Source organism: Ambystoma mexicanum, chromosome 3p (genome assembly GCF_040938575.1).
Source record: "Ambystoma mexicanum isolate Mex_15411 chromosome 3p, UKY_AmexF1_1, whole genome shotgun sequence".
In the NCBI taxonomy this organism is placed as follows: domain Eukaryota; kingdom Metazoa; phylum Chordata; class Amphibia; order Caudata; family Ambystomatidae; genus Ambystoma; species Ambystoma mexicanum.
Window position 1 is genome coordinate 787,961,272 of NC_090925.1, and position 17,121 is coordinate 787,978,392.

General features: G+C 45.4%; 1 protein-coding gene across 1 annotated transcript in view; it reads left to right on the forward strand.

Annotated features, from left to right (window-relative positions):
* TTC5 (tetratricopeptide repeat domain 5) overlaps positions 1-17,121 on the forward strand; it is a 216,970-nt gene that overhangs the window by 130,054 nt on the left and 69,795 nt on the right. The window contains exons 6-7 of the mRNA XM_069651773.1: positions 15,443-15,499; positions 16,581-16,727. Of these exons, the coding sequence (XP_069507874.1) occupies positions 15,443-15,499; positions 16,581-16,727 (204 nt within the window). The remainder of the gene's footprint in view (positions 1-15,442; positions 15,500-16,580; positions 16,728-17,121) is intronic.

The window sequence follows — 17,121 nt, forward strand, 5'->3', positions numbered from 1 at the left end:
TCCTATGTATATTGGTTTAATGATTTAAGTATTTTAAGACATTCTTTGTGTAACTATAATGTATATTATATATACATTTATTGGTGTAAGTGTTTCTTTGATCTGCTTTACTAACTGGGTTCAATGTACTTACCTACAGCTCAGATCTTCATTTTATGATAAACCTGAGTGCTCTGCCACTCAACCAAGGTTCCATGAGTATTACAGACTGATACTAAGAGTTGGGGACCTGTATACCATTGGGATATTTTATTGAAGTCTTACCTCAAGTGTACTTTAGGAAAACTCCCCTAACACTGGTGTTACAGCTGGTGGAATTTCTGTAGGCTGGATTACATTGACACCTGGTTGTGTAGTGTTCAAAGAATCCATCTTCAAGGCTAGTTAGTATACTATACAGTACTAAACCATGTCCACTGTGGAAAACTAGAAGGCAGAAGCTCTTATTAATCTTACTGTTGAACAACTGAAAGAAATGTGTAAAGAAAACATTCTTAGTACTAAAGGAAAGAAAGCTGAGTGAATGCAAGGTTTGTTGGATTACCAACTTGTAAGTAAGCCTGTAACCTCCACTGCCTGAATTCATCTGGATAATACTGATGGTCAAAGTATAACTCTTAGCCCTCATCTTCCAGAAAGTGAGGTAGATGATGATATGGATGTTAATATGATTATTGATCCACCTCCAAATCTCATAACCTCACCCCTACCTATGCCTAACATGTCAGCAGACCTAATCATAGAGTTAGAGAAAATTAAAATGCAGCTTGAATACAGAAAGCTGGAGTTACAGTCTGAAATGAGAGACAAAGAAATGATGAAGGAACTGCAACTCGGGGGGGAAAAAAGATGCAGCATGAGCTTGACATGAAAAAGTTGCCCCTTGATTCCACTTCTGTTTCAGAGTCCTCTCTGCCCGACACCTCCAGGTCCAGGGAGCCTCATCTCTCCAACGCTTTGGTGAGTGTGTATGATGCTAAAACTGATATTCTGGATTGGCTGGGTACATTTGAGTTTACATGTAAAGTGCTAGGTATATGTGAAAGTGAGTTTATTCCATGGGTAATCTCCAGGCTCCCCCAGAGTGGCTGTGATGGAGTTGAATGATGCTGATAGATAGGATTACCAGTTGGTAAAACCTGCTCTCATTGGCAGGTTTCGGAGGACCCCTTCACAATAACTAAAAAGGTTTAGGGACCACAACAAGAGCGATGGCAACCCGTGGGACACGTGGGTGTGTGAAAGCCTGAAACGCTTAGATGGGTGGCTTAAGGGCTAAAAGGTGAGCACTTAATGGTGGTTTGAAAAGCCTCTCCGTGCTGGAAAGTATTTTTGATGCCTGTACTCCAGAGCTGAGACAGAACCTTGCTGACTCTAAAGAACTGGACCCTAAGAAGCTAGCACCAGCTGCTGACATGTGGGTGGCCAACAGGGCTACTCGCAATGATTCTGGGGCTCCTCACAAAAAAGAGAATGGGAAGAATCATAAGAAGGATCAGAAGGATCATTCCACAAGAGGGCCACGAAAATAACAAGGGTAGAAATCCCCCTAAACAACCATACAGGGCTAGTGAAACCTCGGGCTCCAAACCAGGGGGAGGTTACCAGAAACCCTGATTCCAGAAGACATTTGGGAAATGTGGTGTTTGTGGGCCCATGTGTAATTAGATCCCAGATGTAAGGGTAAACCTTCAGGGATCCCATCTGTCAGCTTAGCATTCACACATGATGTGGAAATACCAATGATGGGTGCTAGCTTTTTTGAATTTCTTTAAAAAAATGTGTTTTACAGCGTGACATTGGACAATGTACAAAGCAAGCTTTTCACAAAAAACAAAAGGACAGCACAATTTGTTTTAAACGTATAAAACATCGGCATTGTATATAAAAGAAAGAAAAATAGAACTTATATACATTTATACACGTTATTCAAGCTTCTCAAGTGTCTCCTTTAAAAAGTTATACAATGCTAAAACGAGTGAAGTGTTGTCCCCCAACACGAGCCCAGCACAGAACAGTTCTCCCAAGGTCTCCCCCTCAGTCCCTAGGTAACCCCCAAAGTAAAATGTTGTGTGCTCTGTTAGGCTAGTACAAAAGAGCATTAGATGTTTGAATTACTTTGTGCAAGAGGATTTCCTACATAGTCGGCAAACTGAAGACTGTATACCATTAACAGCCCATTTATTAATACGGTCCAATGTGGGTAAGCTGTTCAGTTTTAGCTTTTCACACTCCAGCCGAAGAACCCAGCTTGGCGTTCAAGCTAGAGATTCTTCAGTATCTCTGGGACTGTGGGAACAACAGAACATTGAAGTCTATAATTCCATTCCTGATAATACTAAAGTGTTCTATAAAGACGGTGTACTTGTTAATGGTCAGGATACCCCTGCCATTAGAGACACTGGGGCCAGTATAACTGTAGTAGATTAAAGGTTTTTTCAAGCTGAGGAAGTTGCTAAGGCTCCCAAAAGGCTTACCAAGTTAGCAGGGGGTCCAGTCCAAACATGTCCCATACTGCCAGCTATCATTAAATGTAATGACATGACTGTTAAAATCACTGTGAGTGTCCAGTCTGAAGTGCCAGGTAGGGTACTCTTGGGAAATGACTCGAAGGCCCTGGGTGTTGTTTCCAGCACCCCATCTTCTGAGAAGAGAAGGGAGCTGACCAGGAAAGGAGGGAGGCAACCTTAAGAGACCTTCCAACTGAGTCTCCAAAGGAAAGAAGGGCCCCAGGCCCAAAAGGAAGAAAGTTCCTGTAGAAGTAAAAACTAGAGATCACACCTGTGACCCCACCACCAGCTGAGGCTGAGTTGGCCCCAGAAGGATCCCCAGATGGACCATCTTCTGATGAGTCAGAGGTGGAGGAGATTCAACCCTCTATGGAAGATTTGGATCCTAGAGACCATACTGAGCTGCAGACTTTGCTTGCAGAAGGTGGATACTAAAGAACAGATTTCAGTAAGGGACAGAGAGAGGATCCCTCTCTAGAAGGTCTGCGTCAGCAGGCAGCATCCCAGAGTGAAGGGTAAGAACCTGGGAAGCATAGGCTGTACTGGGACGATGGCAACCTCTACAGTGAGCATATGGAATCTATTCCAGTGATCGCAGGAGACTGGTGGTACCCCAAGAATTGAGAGCCAAATTCTTAGAATTAGCACATGAAGTCCCCCTGACTGGTTATTTGAGCGTTGTATCTGACAGAGGGTCACATTTTATGTCCTACTATGTGCAGCCCATGTGGAAAACCTGTCGGATCACTTACAAGTTATCAATGTCCTACCACCCTCAGACAAATGGGTTGGTAGAGAGGTTTAACAGGACGATGAAGAGCAAGATTGGAGCGTTAGAAGAACCACTTAAAAGAAAGTGGGACCTTCTGCCAGGCCTTCATTTTTCCTATAGAGAAGTACCTCAAGCTGGAGTGGGCTTTAGTCCCTTTGAGTTACTTCATGGTCATCCTGGCAGAGGCCCTTTGGCCCTAATTATGGGGGGTCTGAAAAGTGCCCCATCCCTCAAGCCAGTAAAGATTGCTGACTCTGTGCTAGGCCTCAGACAGAGGATGGCACAGATGATGACTGAGGCTTCCGAGAACTTGAAAGCTGGTCAAGTTCTGGCATGACCAGAAAGCTAACATGGTGGAGTTTATTCCAGACCAACAAGTTCTTATCATGGTTCCAGTAAGACAGAGGGTCTTACAGGACAAATGGACAGGACCCTTCACGTTTGTAGGCAAATTTGGAGAGGTGAATTATTTGGTAGACTTGGGCAACCCCAAGGGTGCCCCTCAGGTCTTTCATACCAACCGCCTGAAGGCTTATGTTTCCAGACCCGAGACAGGAGCTTTGCTTTTAGCTTCAGATCAAGAAGAAGGGGAGAGTGAGCCTCTCCAAGATCTTCCCAGGGAACACCCTTCAGATGGGTCTATAGAAGGAGTTAAACTCTCTTCTAATCTGACTCTACAACAAGAGAAGTGCAAAACTCCATAAAATCAGTTTGCCCCTATGTTCTCACTTAGTCCAGGCTTGACCCCTTGGGGCCAACATGACATTGACACTGGTGATATTGTATGTGTTAAAAGCAGAGGCTACAGGATGTTAGATAATGTGAGAAACACATTAAAGAAGAGGTCCACAAGATGCTTGACCTTGGAGTGATTGAACCTTTCAGAAGTCCATGGGATAGCCCAGGTGTGTTGGTGCCAAAGACAGGAACTAAGGAACTTAGATTCTGTGTGTACTATAGGGCCTTGAATTCTGTGACTAAGACGGATGCCCTTCCCTTGCCATGGACAGATGAACGGATGGCTAAGATGGGCTCAGCAACATTCCTCAGTACGTTTGACCTGACAATTGGTTATTGGCAGATTGCCCTTACTGACCATGCCAAGGTGAAAACAGCATTCTCAACACCAGAAGGCTTATATCAGTTTAAGGCCATGCCCTTTGGATTAAAGAATGCACCTTCCACTTTTCAGAGAATGGTTAATCATGTTCTGAATGTGTTAGGGAACTTCTGCTTGGCATACCTGGATGATATGCAGTGTTCAGCCCTACTTGGGAAGAACATATTATGCACCTCGCCCATGTGTTGCAGGCCCTTCAACAGGCAAATCTGACCATCAAAGCAAGTAAGTCCCAAGTTGGCCAGAGTAAGGTGGTCTACCTTGGTCATGAGGTAGGAGATGGGGAGATTAAGCCCTTACCCAGAAAGGTACAAGCTGTAAAAGACTAGGCCACTCCAACTACTCAAACTCAAGTAAGAGCCTTCTTCGGACTTACTGGTTACTACAGGAACTTCATTGAGAACTGTGGGACCATAGTCTCTCCTCTGAATACTGTATCCCCTCGCAAGTACCCAAAAAAGGTCAAGTAGAATGAGGACTGTGAAAAAGCTTTCCAGATGCTGAAAGATGCCCTCTGTAAAGCTCCAGTGCTGAGAGCTCCAGATTATACTCAGGCTTTCTAAGTCCAGACTGATGCTTCCAACACAGGGATAGGAGCAGTCTTGAGTCAATTTGATAGCAAAGGCAGGGAGCACCCAATCTGCTTTATTAGTTGAAAACTATGAGATATTGATTGATATTTTATTTCTATCGCGCTCGTACACAAGTGTTTCAGAGCGCGACAAGGCAAGGGAGGGGAAACAGGGGAGAACAAAACAGAGATCTTACTAGGCCCAGTGACATGCGCAAGTGCATGGGAGAGGGGGAGGGGAAAAGTGCATGGAAGGAGGGAGAAATGGAAAGTGCGAAGCAGAGGAGAAACAGATAAATAACAATAAATAAATAATGAAGGCAACAAACAGTGGTAATGCAGCCAGCAATTTGCAAGTGCTAGGTTTAAGGCTGCAGACAGGGTAGGTCTGATAAGTGCAGGAAGAAAAAGGGGGGCGCTGTATGGGTACAGATACAGACCCCAGTGCAAGGGGTGGCCCGGAGGCAGTGCGGGAGGGTGGCAGGGTGAGTAGGTATCTGGGCCCGAAGGACAGAGGGTGGCCAGGTGCACAGTGCCAAGAGAGAACAGATCAGCAGGGGGGGAGGGAGAGCGAAGGCAGAAGAAAAGAGGAAGGTTTTGAGGTGCTTCTGGAACCGGAGATAGTTCTCCTCAAGTTTTAGAGTGGCAGGGAGGCTGTTCAAGAGGGAGGCCCCAGCCGAAGACCGAGATCTACCCCGAGTACGTTTCTTTGAAAAACGACTGACCCTAAGGGAGTTGGAGGTAGAGGAGCGAAGAGCTCGAGAGGGGAGGTATTTGCGGAGGGATACCTGAAGGTATTTTGGACCCAGGCCCCAGAAAGCCTTGTGGACAATGCAGAGGGTTTTGAATTTAATCCTTGCATCCACTGGGAGCCAGTGGAGAGATTTCAGAGCTGGAGAGATACGATCCCACTGCTTGAGGCCAAGGACAAGTCTTGCAGTCCTGTTCTGGATTAGTTGCAGAGGGCGGAGAGTAGAGGCAGGTAGATTTAGAAAGAGGCTGTTACAATAGTCCAAGCTAGAGAGAACCAGAGTTTGGGATACCATGGGCTTCTGGGGGAAGGAGAGGAAGAGCAGAGTACCTCTGATGAGGTGCAGTCGGAAATTTGACTTTTTAGAGACCTCAGAGATGTGGTCGGAGAAGGAAAGGGTGGGTCAAAGATGACCCTGAGGTTCTTAGCCTCGCAGGTAGGGGTAGGAGGAGGGCCAAGGGAGACCGGCCAGAGAGTGAGGGGAAAGGATGGTGAAGGTGTGCCAATGAGGAGGATCTCCGTCTTGCTGGCATTCACACAAAGATCATTGGCGGAACACCAATCTTGAATGGCAGTTAGGCAATCAGAGATGCGAGAGGTAGAGGAGGTGACAGAGGGCAGCCTGAAAATGAGTTGAGTGTTGTCTGCGTAGCACTGGAAATTTGAGCAGAAGGTGGCAATGCAGTGGGCGAGAGTTGCAAGGTATTGGTTGAAAAGCCAGGGCGAGAGGTTAGACCCCTGGGGAACACCACAGGTAGAGAGGAAGATAGATGAAAGGAAGGACCCAAGTTGGACCTGGGAGGGTCGATCTGAGAGGAAAGAGGTCAGCCAGGCCAGATCCTGATCAGTGATACCCAGGTTTTCATGGAGACGGTTGAGCAGGATGGTGTGGTTGATGGTGTCGAAGGCAGAAGAGAGATCGAGGAGGATGAGGACAGAGGGAATGTTAGAGTCAAGGTTGGAGAGCAGATCTTCACGAATGTTCAGGAGAGCAGTTTCCGTGCTTCTGGCAGCTCTGAAACTAGACTGGTGGTCATGGAGACGGCCAACAAAATTGGAATGAAGGTTAAGCTGAAAGATGGTCAATTTTTCCAGGAGTTTGCCAAGAAAGGGAGTAATGGAAATTGGGCGATAGTTAGCTGGACAAGAAGGATCAGCTGTGGGTTTCTTGAGAAGAGGATGCACAAAGGAGTGCTTCAGAGGGGAGGGGAAGGATCCCGAGGCAAAGGAGTGGTTGCAAAAATCAGCAAGGGCCGGAGCAAGGGTGTCAATGTGGTCCTTGATGGGTTTAGAGGAACAGGGATGAGCCTGTTTTGACGAGGATTTCATAGATCGGACTTGTCTGGCGACCTCGTCAGGGGTGAAAAGAGGAAAGGACGAGAAGGATGGGGAAACCAGGTGGGCCACAATTGAACGTGAATGTTTTACTATTGTACGGGCCTTGAAGAAGTTCAGGCCATACCTCTATGGAACTACTTTCAGGATTCAAACTGACCACCAACCCTTATGGTTTGTATCCCTTCTAAAACTTTATACTATGAGAGATAAACACACACCACCTTATCTGGAGTGCTACGGGGATACCTAGTATCCCCCTTCTCTCTGCTCCTGTGACTTTGTAGTCACATAGACAACCCTCTAGTTATGGCTGGTGGCAGTGGACGTGTTCTACCAACTATTGTGCTATGTTTTACCGCAGACTGTATTCACAGTCCCAGTTGTGCACAGTAGGGTCACCTAAGTACTTACTTGGTAGCTCCTTTCTTTTTTTGCCATTTCTAGTGTGGTTCTTTGTTAGCCCTTCTCCTATCATTCTGGGAAGGAAAGTTATGCGCGTGTGTTTTGCCTTTGACGGTAACACTTGGGTGTCCCCTGTTAGGCATAGTTTGAATGCAGTACCCTCTGGGAACACTACAAACAACTATGACTACAGGTATAGGCAACCCAACCTTTGGCATAAGCTTGTACTACACAGTTTTGGTAGCGTGTTGAGCAGCCAGGCTTATCTCAAGAGGGGAATGTGAGCTGTAGTGGAGTTACACAAAGATTCACAGTTACAGGTATTAAAATAAACTCATACACTCAAGGTTTCTGGCATAAACAATTATTAATATAAAGCCTTCTTTAGAAGGGAGCAATATACTAGTAACATACAAATACACTTCAATACTGTACACTCTGAGTTTCTGAATCAGACAGAACCCTTTTGGGATGGCCCACAGACACAACCTACACCCACAGGTGACTTCAGTAACCAGGGTGCTGGGGACATTAATATCTTACTGTTGGCATTCAGAACACTCTTAAAAAGTTGGTAAAAGGCAAAGGTTATTAGAACACAAGAACTTAAAAATATTCTTAAGCAGGGTAAATAGCACTTATAAGAGTCATCCAATTCAAATAGACTAAGCCAAAGTCAATGGGCAAAAGTCTTTGTATAGGATGCAGCGCTTCAGATAAGTAAATGGAAAAGTCTTTGCACAAGTTCTTAGGAGACTTTGATAAAAATGAAGTATCAAATTTAGGGCCACAGGCTGATTAGACTTGTGAGTTGCAGAAGTTACAAGCACTTCCACAGTAAGAGGTACGTTCTCTTAGACTTGTTTTACAGTACCTTGGTAAAGAAGAAAAGATGCAGCTGATGACTTATGTTCCTGTGCAGCTCTGCAGATCTCACTGTTCATGGGCGTCAGTCGTGGGGACAAGAGGGAGGATGTCGTGGGGACTCCTGCACTGGCACTGTCAAAACTGGCAATCGGTAAACTTTACTTTCAGTGGCTGTTACGCATTTCAGTTCCTTGCGGTACAGAAAATAGCAATAAGCGCGGTTCCTGGCTGTCAAGGTGGACTGTCCTTACTTCTGGGGTCCCGCACTCTGCTGAGGGTCTCAGGCTTGGTCAGTCCTGCTGCGTCGGAGTCCGGAGGATCTTCCAAAAGCTTTTAGGCCAGCTTAAAAGTAACGCACACAATCTGGTGTCCCTCTCCCTGGCTATACGGTTCCTTCTGCAACTCTGAAGAAATTCAACAAGCTCCGAGATGGGTGTCCAGGTGGCTTACTTTGGAGTGCATTGGTCCCACCAACTCAAAGGGAGAAGTCGTCCTTGCAGGGGCTTCTCTGTCGATGGAAACTTGGCAAGTAGTCACTGCAGCAGGGCTTCACCGGGCAAACCAACGGTCCAGGAGTTGCAGCAGGTGTCCTCTTCAAGCTCTTCTTCGGTTCCTTCGTCCAGTGGTCGACTCTGCCTTCCAAGCCAAAAGACTCGCCTTTTATTCAGTTCTCTCCCTAGCTGTCACTCACCCAGCAGGATGGCTGCCCTTGCCGGACAGTCAGCCAGCGAATCACCACAGAATGCATTTGGGTCTCCTAGGAGACTAAGCACAGGGAGTTTTGGGCACCTCTCTCACTTCCTGCCTACCCCAGACACTCTGGAGCCAGAGGTGGGTTTCACTCCTGAAGCCCACCAAAGGCAAAATGAACAAAGAGACCAAACCTGGTTTGGCACGCAGAGAAACTCTCTAGAAGGACCTTTCCACAAAGACATGGTGAAAAAACAGACTGGGGACCATTTTGTCAAAGATGGCTCTGTGCCATTTTGAAAAAGATGGCTCCCGCGGTTAGCATTACCGGAGCTGCAAACAGCTGCGTTAAATGCTAACTATGGTAGGTTGGAACAAAACCACTGCCACCAGCCATTCTGTGAGGAAAGGGTAACATAAAAATCTTACATGAGCAGTTAGGCACGGGTGATACTAAGTAACCCCTCCAGCACTCTATTGTAAGATAGGTTGTGCTGGGTCTAGCAAGTACACTGCTAAGTAAAGTCAATTTCACTTTACTGCTCTGGGAAACAGTAGATTATCCCAGAGAAGGTATTTAAACCTTGGGAAATCTGGAAGACTTCCCTGTGTCACTGCACTGAGGGTGCTTTGGGACCAATTGTAAAAGATGATGCCTGTGGAGCTTGTTAGACTCCATAACCAAAAAGAAACAAACACAGAAAACACATTGAATTGAAAAGTCCAAAGTCCCAAAGTTTAGCAAAAGAGCTGGAGGGCTCTAAGGTGGGAGGAATTAACACATTTTTGAGAATTCTCCCCAACTCCCCGCCTAGGCTCCAGTGTGTCTGGGCAGGCAGCTCTTTGTGTGCCTGAGTGCATGAATGGAACCAGCTCCTACTAGGGGTCTGGCTGTCCTGATCGGAAAGCCACATGCCCCTTTCTTTAAACTGCTGAGCGAGATTGCAGAGGAGTGTGTGTGGAAACTGAATAAAAGGTGAGGTCCCTGAGGTGAAAGGCAAGTCGACCACTGGAACTTGAAGTAACCCGAAGAAGATGAACAGAGACGCCTGCAGACCCTTTGCAACACCATGAAGCGACCACTGCTGTCCTGGCCCAGCCTTCAATGTGACAGAGGCGCCCCGAAGAGGACAACTCCTTCCCTTTGGCTGGTGGGACCAGTATTTTAAGACATTCCTTGTGTAATTATAATAAATATTTTATGTACATTTATATAAATTTATTGGTGTAAGTGTTTGTTTGATCTGCTTTACTAACTGGGTTCAGTGTACTTACCTACAGCTACTCTTATGATAAGCCCGACTACTCTGCCACTCTACCATGGTTCCATGAGTAGTACAGACTGATACTAAGATTTGGAGATCTGTATACCATTGGGATAGTTTTATGAAGTCTTACCTCAAGCGCACTTTAGGAAAACTCACCTGACATAAGGCACCTTCATGGCCTACCAGGGAGCACATGGCGCCAAAGTATTTTTAGAGTAAAGGACAAATGTTACGCCTGTAAAGGAGCACATGTGGCTAACATCTTTAAGGCCTTTCACCCGAGTTTCTTTGGAACTGATGAGTACAAGATCGGGACCTGCTCACTTAAGGCCAATAAAGTTTTATTTTTCTTTGTGCAGAGCCTACATGCATTTTCAATACAGGATAAAGTAGACATGCAGCAACCGTTTGTATGGCCCGAGCACTTAATGGGACTAGTTGCATGTATAGAGCTCATTGGTAGAGTAACCAGAGAGGAGCAGTGGTAGACCACCTGAGCGCTTAAATACCTGGAAAATGGAGTAGCGTAAAATGACCTTTTAAGGCCAGTTTTAGGAAACCTCACCCTCACCCCAAACTTTCACCTGGTCACTGTGGCAGAACTTTCTGCCCCAACTGCCAAGCCTGCAGTTAAAGCAGATGGCGCAAGGACATGGCTGTCCACTTCCATGCCAACAGAGAGGGCCAGCCCTCGGTGTGAACTGCAAAAGCAGTAAAGCATTTAAATATTTACAGTGTATTCAGTTAGAGAATATAAACATGCAAAATCATTGTAAGACACTTTCTTTGTGGGTAAATAGGCAACCATGAGTCTAGATATTTGTACACCTACCATCCCCCTGCCAATGGGCCCAGTGAGTCGCTGACCCTCCACACCCCTTCAAACCAAACAGTCACTCAACCTAGAGGGACAGTCCAATCCAAATAACCAGAGGTGTGGGACATGGGCCTGAGGTCTGTGCGCTTCAAAACCATAGAACCTACTGGAGAGTGTCACACACTACAGTCTGTGACTCAGTACAAATGAGAAAAATAGCAATGCATGTAGTCCATTGGATCGATCCTGAGGTTGTTGGGGCCAATGTAATGTTAGTCTTTGCTAGTACCTTTCTATGGCAAGCTTTTTCTTGCTTCATTTAGATGTTAATCGGTGGTGACGTGTGAATTTATTAATTGGAGGGGTGTAACCCTTTCCCATTAATATGCGTGAGTGAACAAACATAGCAAGGGAGCCTGAACAAACCAGTCAAGAGGGCTTGGGGGTGCGGGAGTGGGGGGATGTTCTCTCCCTGAGAATTTATTTTTACTATATTGGTTTAAAATGGTTAATTTCACAGCACACTGCAAAAAGCTGCATAGTTTACAAACTGTTTTGTAGGGTAAGACATGAAAGCTTTCCAATAGCTGCAAAGTTAGTAGGGGCTCTATCACAACCATGGCTGTATCCCAGTGGTTAATAAGCTGCAAAATGGCAACATAAATTGCGTTACCGCAACTCCGTCTGGCGCTGTTAGCGCTGGATCCCGAAGCTGGAGGTAAATCTCCCACTCTCTGGCCAAACTCGGGATTGGGCAGAGCGGTAATACGACGGTAATAGCGTTACTGCCGCGACTGCCGCATTTGTGCCGCTCTGTCCAACCCGTAATGACCCTATAGAAGTTCAAAGGAGCATTGCCCAACACATTTTCATGATTTCCTTGTCCAATCTTCTGCCAGTGTATAAAAATGTTTTTACATGCTTGTTGTACCCATACATGTCAATACTAGCTGCACAAATATATGCCAATATTCCCACGTAATTATATGAGAAGAAAACCATGCTGGCTCTTCCAGTATATCTCAGTTGCCCCATTTCACATGTAAGCTCATACTCTGTAGTCTTTGTCCATAATGCCAGTAACACATGCCATGCCACTGTCAGAAAACCTGTCCATACCGGCTGCACCATTGGACTGTAAGGCCCCGTAAGAACACTCATCATGTTGGCTTTGACCACAATGTCATTAGAAATGCTAAGCCCACTGTAACAAAATAACCCCATGATTCCTGCACAACTGTAGCCATCTCAACCACCCCCATAAAAGAACATTGTTGACTTCACCACAATACCAGTAGAAATAAATGCCTCTAGCCCCTGTAAAAGCGACATATCCATGCAGGTTACTGCTGCACCAATGTAGCCCCACCCTCCCTCTAATCAGAGGTTTGCTGCCAGACACACACACACACACACACACACACACACACAACACACACACACTGTTATACACACATGCCCATATGACATACAAGCTAGCTCATTCACGCATGCACCCATGCAAAATGCACTGTATTCACATGTGTATGCAAACAGACAAGCCTTTGCCTACATATAGATGTATTTTCTTACCTGCAGCCCTGAACTCCAGTCGCCACCTCAGTCGTACATGTTATCCACAATGATGATTCGGCTCCTGCACAGCATACAAACAGGAAGAAGGGAGAGGAACATGTGCTTGCGTGGTGGAGTCGGAGTGCCACCATCTTGCCACCACAGGCCCTGTAAATGTGCGGCGAGGCGCAGGAGCACCCCTACATACAATTTGCCTTGCATTTCCCCAGCCTGCAACCCCAATGGGCCATTCAGTGCTGGGGAAGGAAAATGTCACAGGCTTTGCATGGTCCATTGGGCATGCACGCAGAGAAGCTGTACTTGTGAAAGGGAAAACACTTTTCCCCACACAGTCAAAAGCCAGAGGGTTGTCTTTGCTCCTCCACGTTGGGTGGCAGGTAGGCCCTACATCACTCATTATAGACGAGCCACTCCTTATGTCAATCTGCACTGCTCTGGTTTCTCACTACTTAATATTCTGATCTTGGTTTTCTTACCCTTGTGTGCTTGCATCTTCTCCTTAATATAAGCTACTAAGCACAGAATGGCATCTGAATTTTGGATTACGAGCTACAGCATTCGGGTCATCTGACCCTCAGACAGAGGCTTTCAGAGGAAATGAGTCCCCCCAGGTCGTCAGTCTAGAGTTGCCTACCTGTCGCCCCACAGATGTTTTGGCCTACAGCTCCCAACGGGCCATCACCACTTGCCATGTTGGCGGAGGCTGTTTGCAGTTGGAGCATTGGATGGTGAGAGGTTGGAAACTCTAGTTGCCGTATCTCTGATCGAGAGATACAGCAACTTCACCTTCTGGCTGAAAGCTGGCACTTCTACTGGGAAATGTTCATTTATTTTTGAGTACAAAGACCACAATTCACAAGAACTCTTCCTTCTTCTGTTAGTCATGTATCTGATAGTGTATCTGGCTGGAATGGCTACTGTACTATTACCTCATTCGGCTAAGTGGGAGCATACCCTCTCTTTGAGCCTTTTTTTGCTTTCTTTCCTTTTTCTCTTCTTAATTCTTTATTTGTTCCTTTTGCTTCTTATTTCTTAAGCATGTGTATGTGCTGAGCACCTTTCTTTAACACCATGTAGTAAATAACACGTACCCCTTTCGACTGGCTCGAGCAGGTTCTTCAGCGGTCCTGAAGATTTTGCCAGGCAGTCAAATTTTCCATGATGCTATGTTTATAGTGGTATCAGTATTAAGTCTATGGCAGATTGCCTTTTGTAATGCCTGAGTGCTAGCCAATTGCAAAAAGGAAGTAAAAGTCATATTTATTACCCTTCTCAATGCGCATTCACAGTCCCTTTGCACATTTAGGCATATATTAGATAATTTAGTGCCAGGCTTAGGCTCAAGTGCACAACAGTGAATTAGGGCTTCACTTATTGACATTAACGCAAGGCAATGTATGAGACTAGAAATATCAATTATCTGCTTAACGAGCTACACGTGGGCACCTCCCTGTAACTCTTTAACTACATTCGAGCTCTACACATTTCCCGATGGACCCCAATTGGTTTTGTGGACCAACGTCAGCATTCCCAATGTTTGGAATTGGTAACTCTCTTAACATCGCAGGTTATGGATGTTGCAAACAATCCTCCCAGGCAGGGAGCTAGTTTCACTAGAGGATGCCATGAATCTGAAGATCTCGGGGACCTGCAGTGCATTCTCAGGTTCTTTTAGTTTTAAAGAAGCCTTTGTACAGAGATGTTGTTCCCTTGGATCAGTGCCCAGTTACAACTCACTGAGGACCAGGAAGGAACTAAGGTGAAAGGGTAGATGACCTGCTGTGCCCACTCAATTAGATACCCCTATCTATGAAATCAAAAGTCAGATTAAAATGTTTTTTTATTAGAAATGCAATAGTAGGAAAGGTTTGGTTGGAGGTTGTACGAGGCGGTTATGTCTGGGTGTTCCAAACCACTGAAAGGACGGTCCACACTTTATAAATACTTAAAGCTCCATAGGCCTCAGCTCTGCGTTATGGTTCGGCCTAAAACTGCCAATGCCGAAACGTCCTTAACGCCGCCCAAGGGCAAAAGCAGAATAGCGCATAAAGGTATCTGAAGATTTCCCACCAGACCAGTGGCTTGAGAAGGGTTTGAGTATGTGAATGACTGCTCCATGCCTAGACGTCCCTGCCTGTTGGAGCAATCTCATGGATTTCAAATGTGGCAGTTGGCCTTTTCGGTGCTGTTGGTTCTTGGGGACTTTTCACCCTGGACGGTTACCGTGAAACTTGATCAATAGGTGTAATTGTCACCAAGCAGCTGCTTTACTTTTTTGGGGGGAGTTTCTCTTTATTGTCTCTTTTTGAGTTCTGTATGGTTTCTTGGGAATGGTAAATCCAGAAATCAAAGCATTGCTTTATAGATCTTATATATATAATATGCATTTTCACAGAAAATATTGAAATCTGTAATGTTTCTGTGAGGATCCATGGAGCTGCCTTTGGGTTCTCTATACACTAGTACAATTGTTTCACTCTCTGATCTACATACACATTGTTTTAGAACATTTCTTGAAATACATATTTGTTTAGCTTGCTGAATAGAGGATCGTATTTTTTAAGTAAAACTGTTTGCTTTGATTTTCAGTAGAAAAGGTTTCCGACCACATGATTTCAATGGTGGTGACCAAAAACCTTCTGTATGGTTGAGGGGTCAATGGAAGGGCAGTGTTGGTCAGAGATTCTTCCTCCAACTCCCTGCTGGCTAATGTTATCCTTCGGACTAACACACTGACTGTTCTCCTCTCTGCCTGCTTTAGGAGAAGGTAGACCCAACAGCAACCTGCAACCCAGATCTCCACCTGAATCGGGCCACGGTAAGAAGGGGACAGTAGCCTTGCTGATGTGAAATCCTGAACATGTCAAGTTAAGCATACCCGTCCACATGTCTTGCTCAGATTGCGTCTTTCCCACCTGTCAGGCAGTCCAGCTCTTACTGAGAGGCAAGTAGCAGGGGTCCATTATTCCCTGTTGCACTATTGTGTGGCCTGGTGGGAACACTACTTTGTGCGAGTGACTGTGCAGAGCGTAGCTGCCCTTTTTTGTACTGTTACCCATGGCTCTGTCACTTGCACTCTGAGAGCCAGGGGGTTGTACTTCTCAGTCTTCCTTCACCTCCAAGTGCTGTTCATGCACCATATCATTTTCCTTGGTCTTGGTGGGAGATTTTCCAACAAGCCCCTGACACACACATTCCATTCTGGACAGAGCATACCACTTTTGATCTGAATGCTGCACTCTAGGAGGCAGAAGAAGATGAAATATTTTCCTGGATGGAGTCCATATACGTCGCTGATTCATAAGTGCCAGTCATTACATTTGAGCAAACGGGGGTCTTTCTGTTGTTGTTGTCATGAAAAATGTTTAATCGGATACCATTCCATTACCTTTCATTTTGTCACTTTAAAAGAACAATTTCTTTTTAATATGTCCTTCGCATTTAATGTCTTCATCATTGCATGGGCCTTTTCCGCAGGACTCATTTTGGTCAGTGTATTTTGACAAAATGGCAGCCGAGCCCAACCTCCAAGATGGGTTCGAAGCAGTGTGGTGGAAGCAGGCACTGCTGGGGGGGACATCTTTCGGTAGCACTCTCGTTCTGTCAGCTTTTCAAGCAACCGGTTGTCAATCAGAAATAGCTCCCATACATGATTTTGATTGTAATATGCGCTTAGCAAATTACCAAATTGCAAAGACCATGGTAGAATTGGGCATTTTAATCTAGCAGCATGACTAGAGGCAGAAGATGAACTCCTCTGTGCAGCTGCATTGGAAACTGAACCTCCAAATCTAAGGCACATAATTGTTCAGTGTGGTAGTAAATATGTGGACTGGAGTTTTGAAAATGTGGTGGTTTACTGATCTGTACTTGATTTGTATTTATTTTCTTCATACCAGCTGCATACATATGAGGAAAGTTATGCTGAGGCGCTGAAGGGTTATGCACGGGCTGCCCAGCTGGACCCTGCCTGGCCAGAACCTGCCCTCCGAGAGCAGCAGCTGCTTGATTTCGTGAGCAAACTGAACACCTTGCTGATGAATAAGGTAACACCTGGTGGTGTGTGGAAAGACAACCGCAGTCAGGATGAATAACATAAACATTGAGGGTTTAGCTAGTTATACCCTGAGTTTGATGGCGCAATACGTTACCCTGACAGCATGGAGGGTATGGCTCCACCACCTTCCTAGAATATGGAATTCATAAGGTAACCGAAGACTTCATGAAATAACCCTGACGTTCCTGACACAAACTGTCCTAACCTGACAAATGTTTCCTTCGGTTTGGCTATTGATCTTGTCTTCACATCCTTAGAATAAGTTATCCCCATTAAGGAATGCCTTGAAAATCATTTCACCTGTCTTTAAAGACTTGAAATTGAAGGATTTATAGTTTTTCTGAGATGTAGACCCCAAAAATAAAAAATAAAAAAGGGTGACC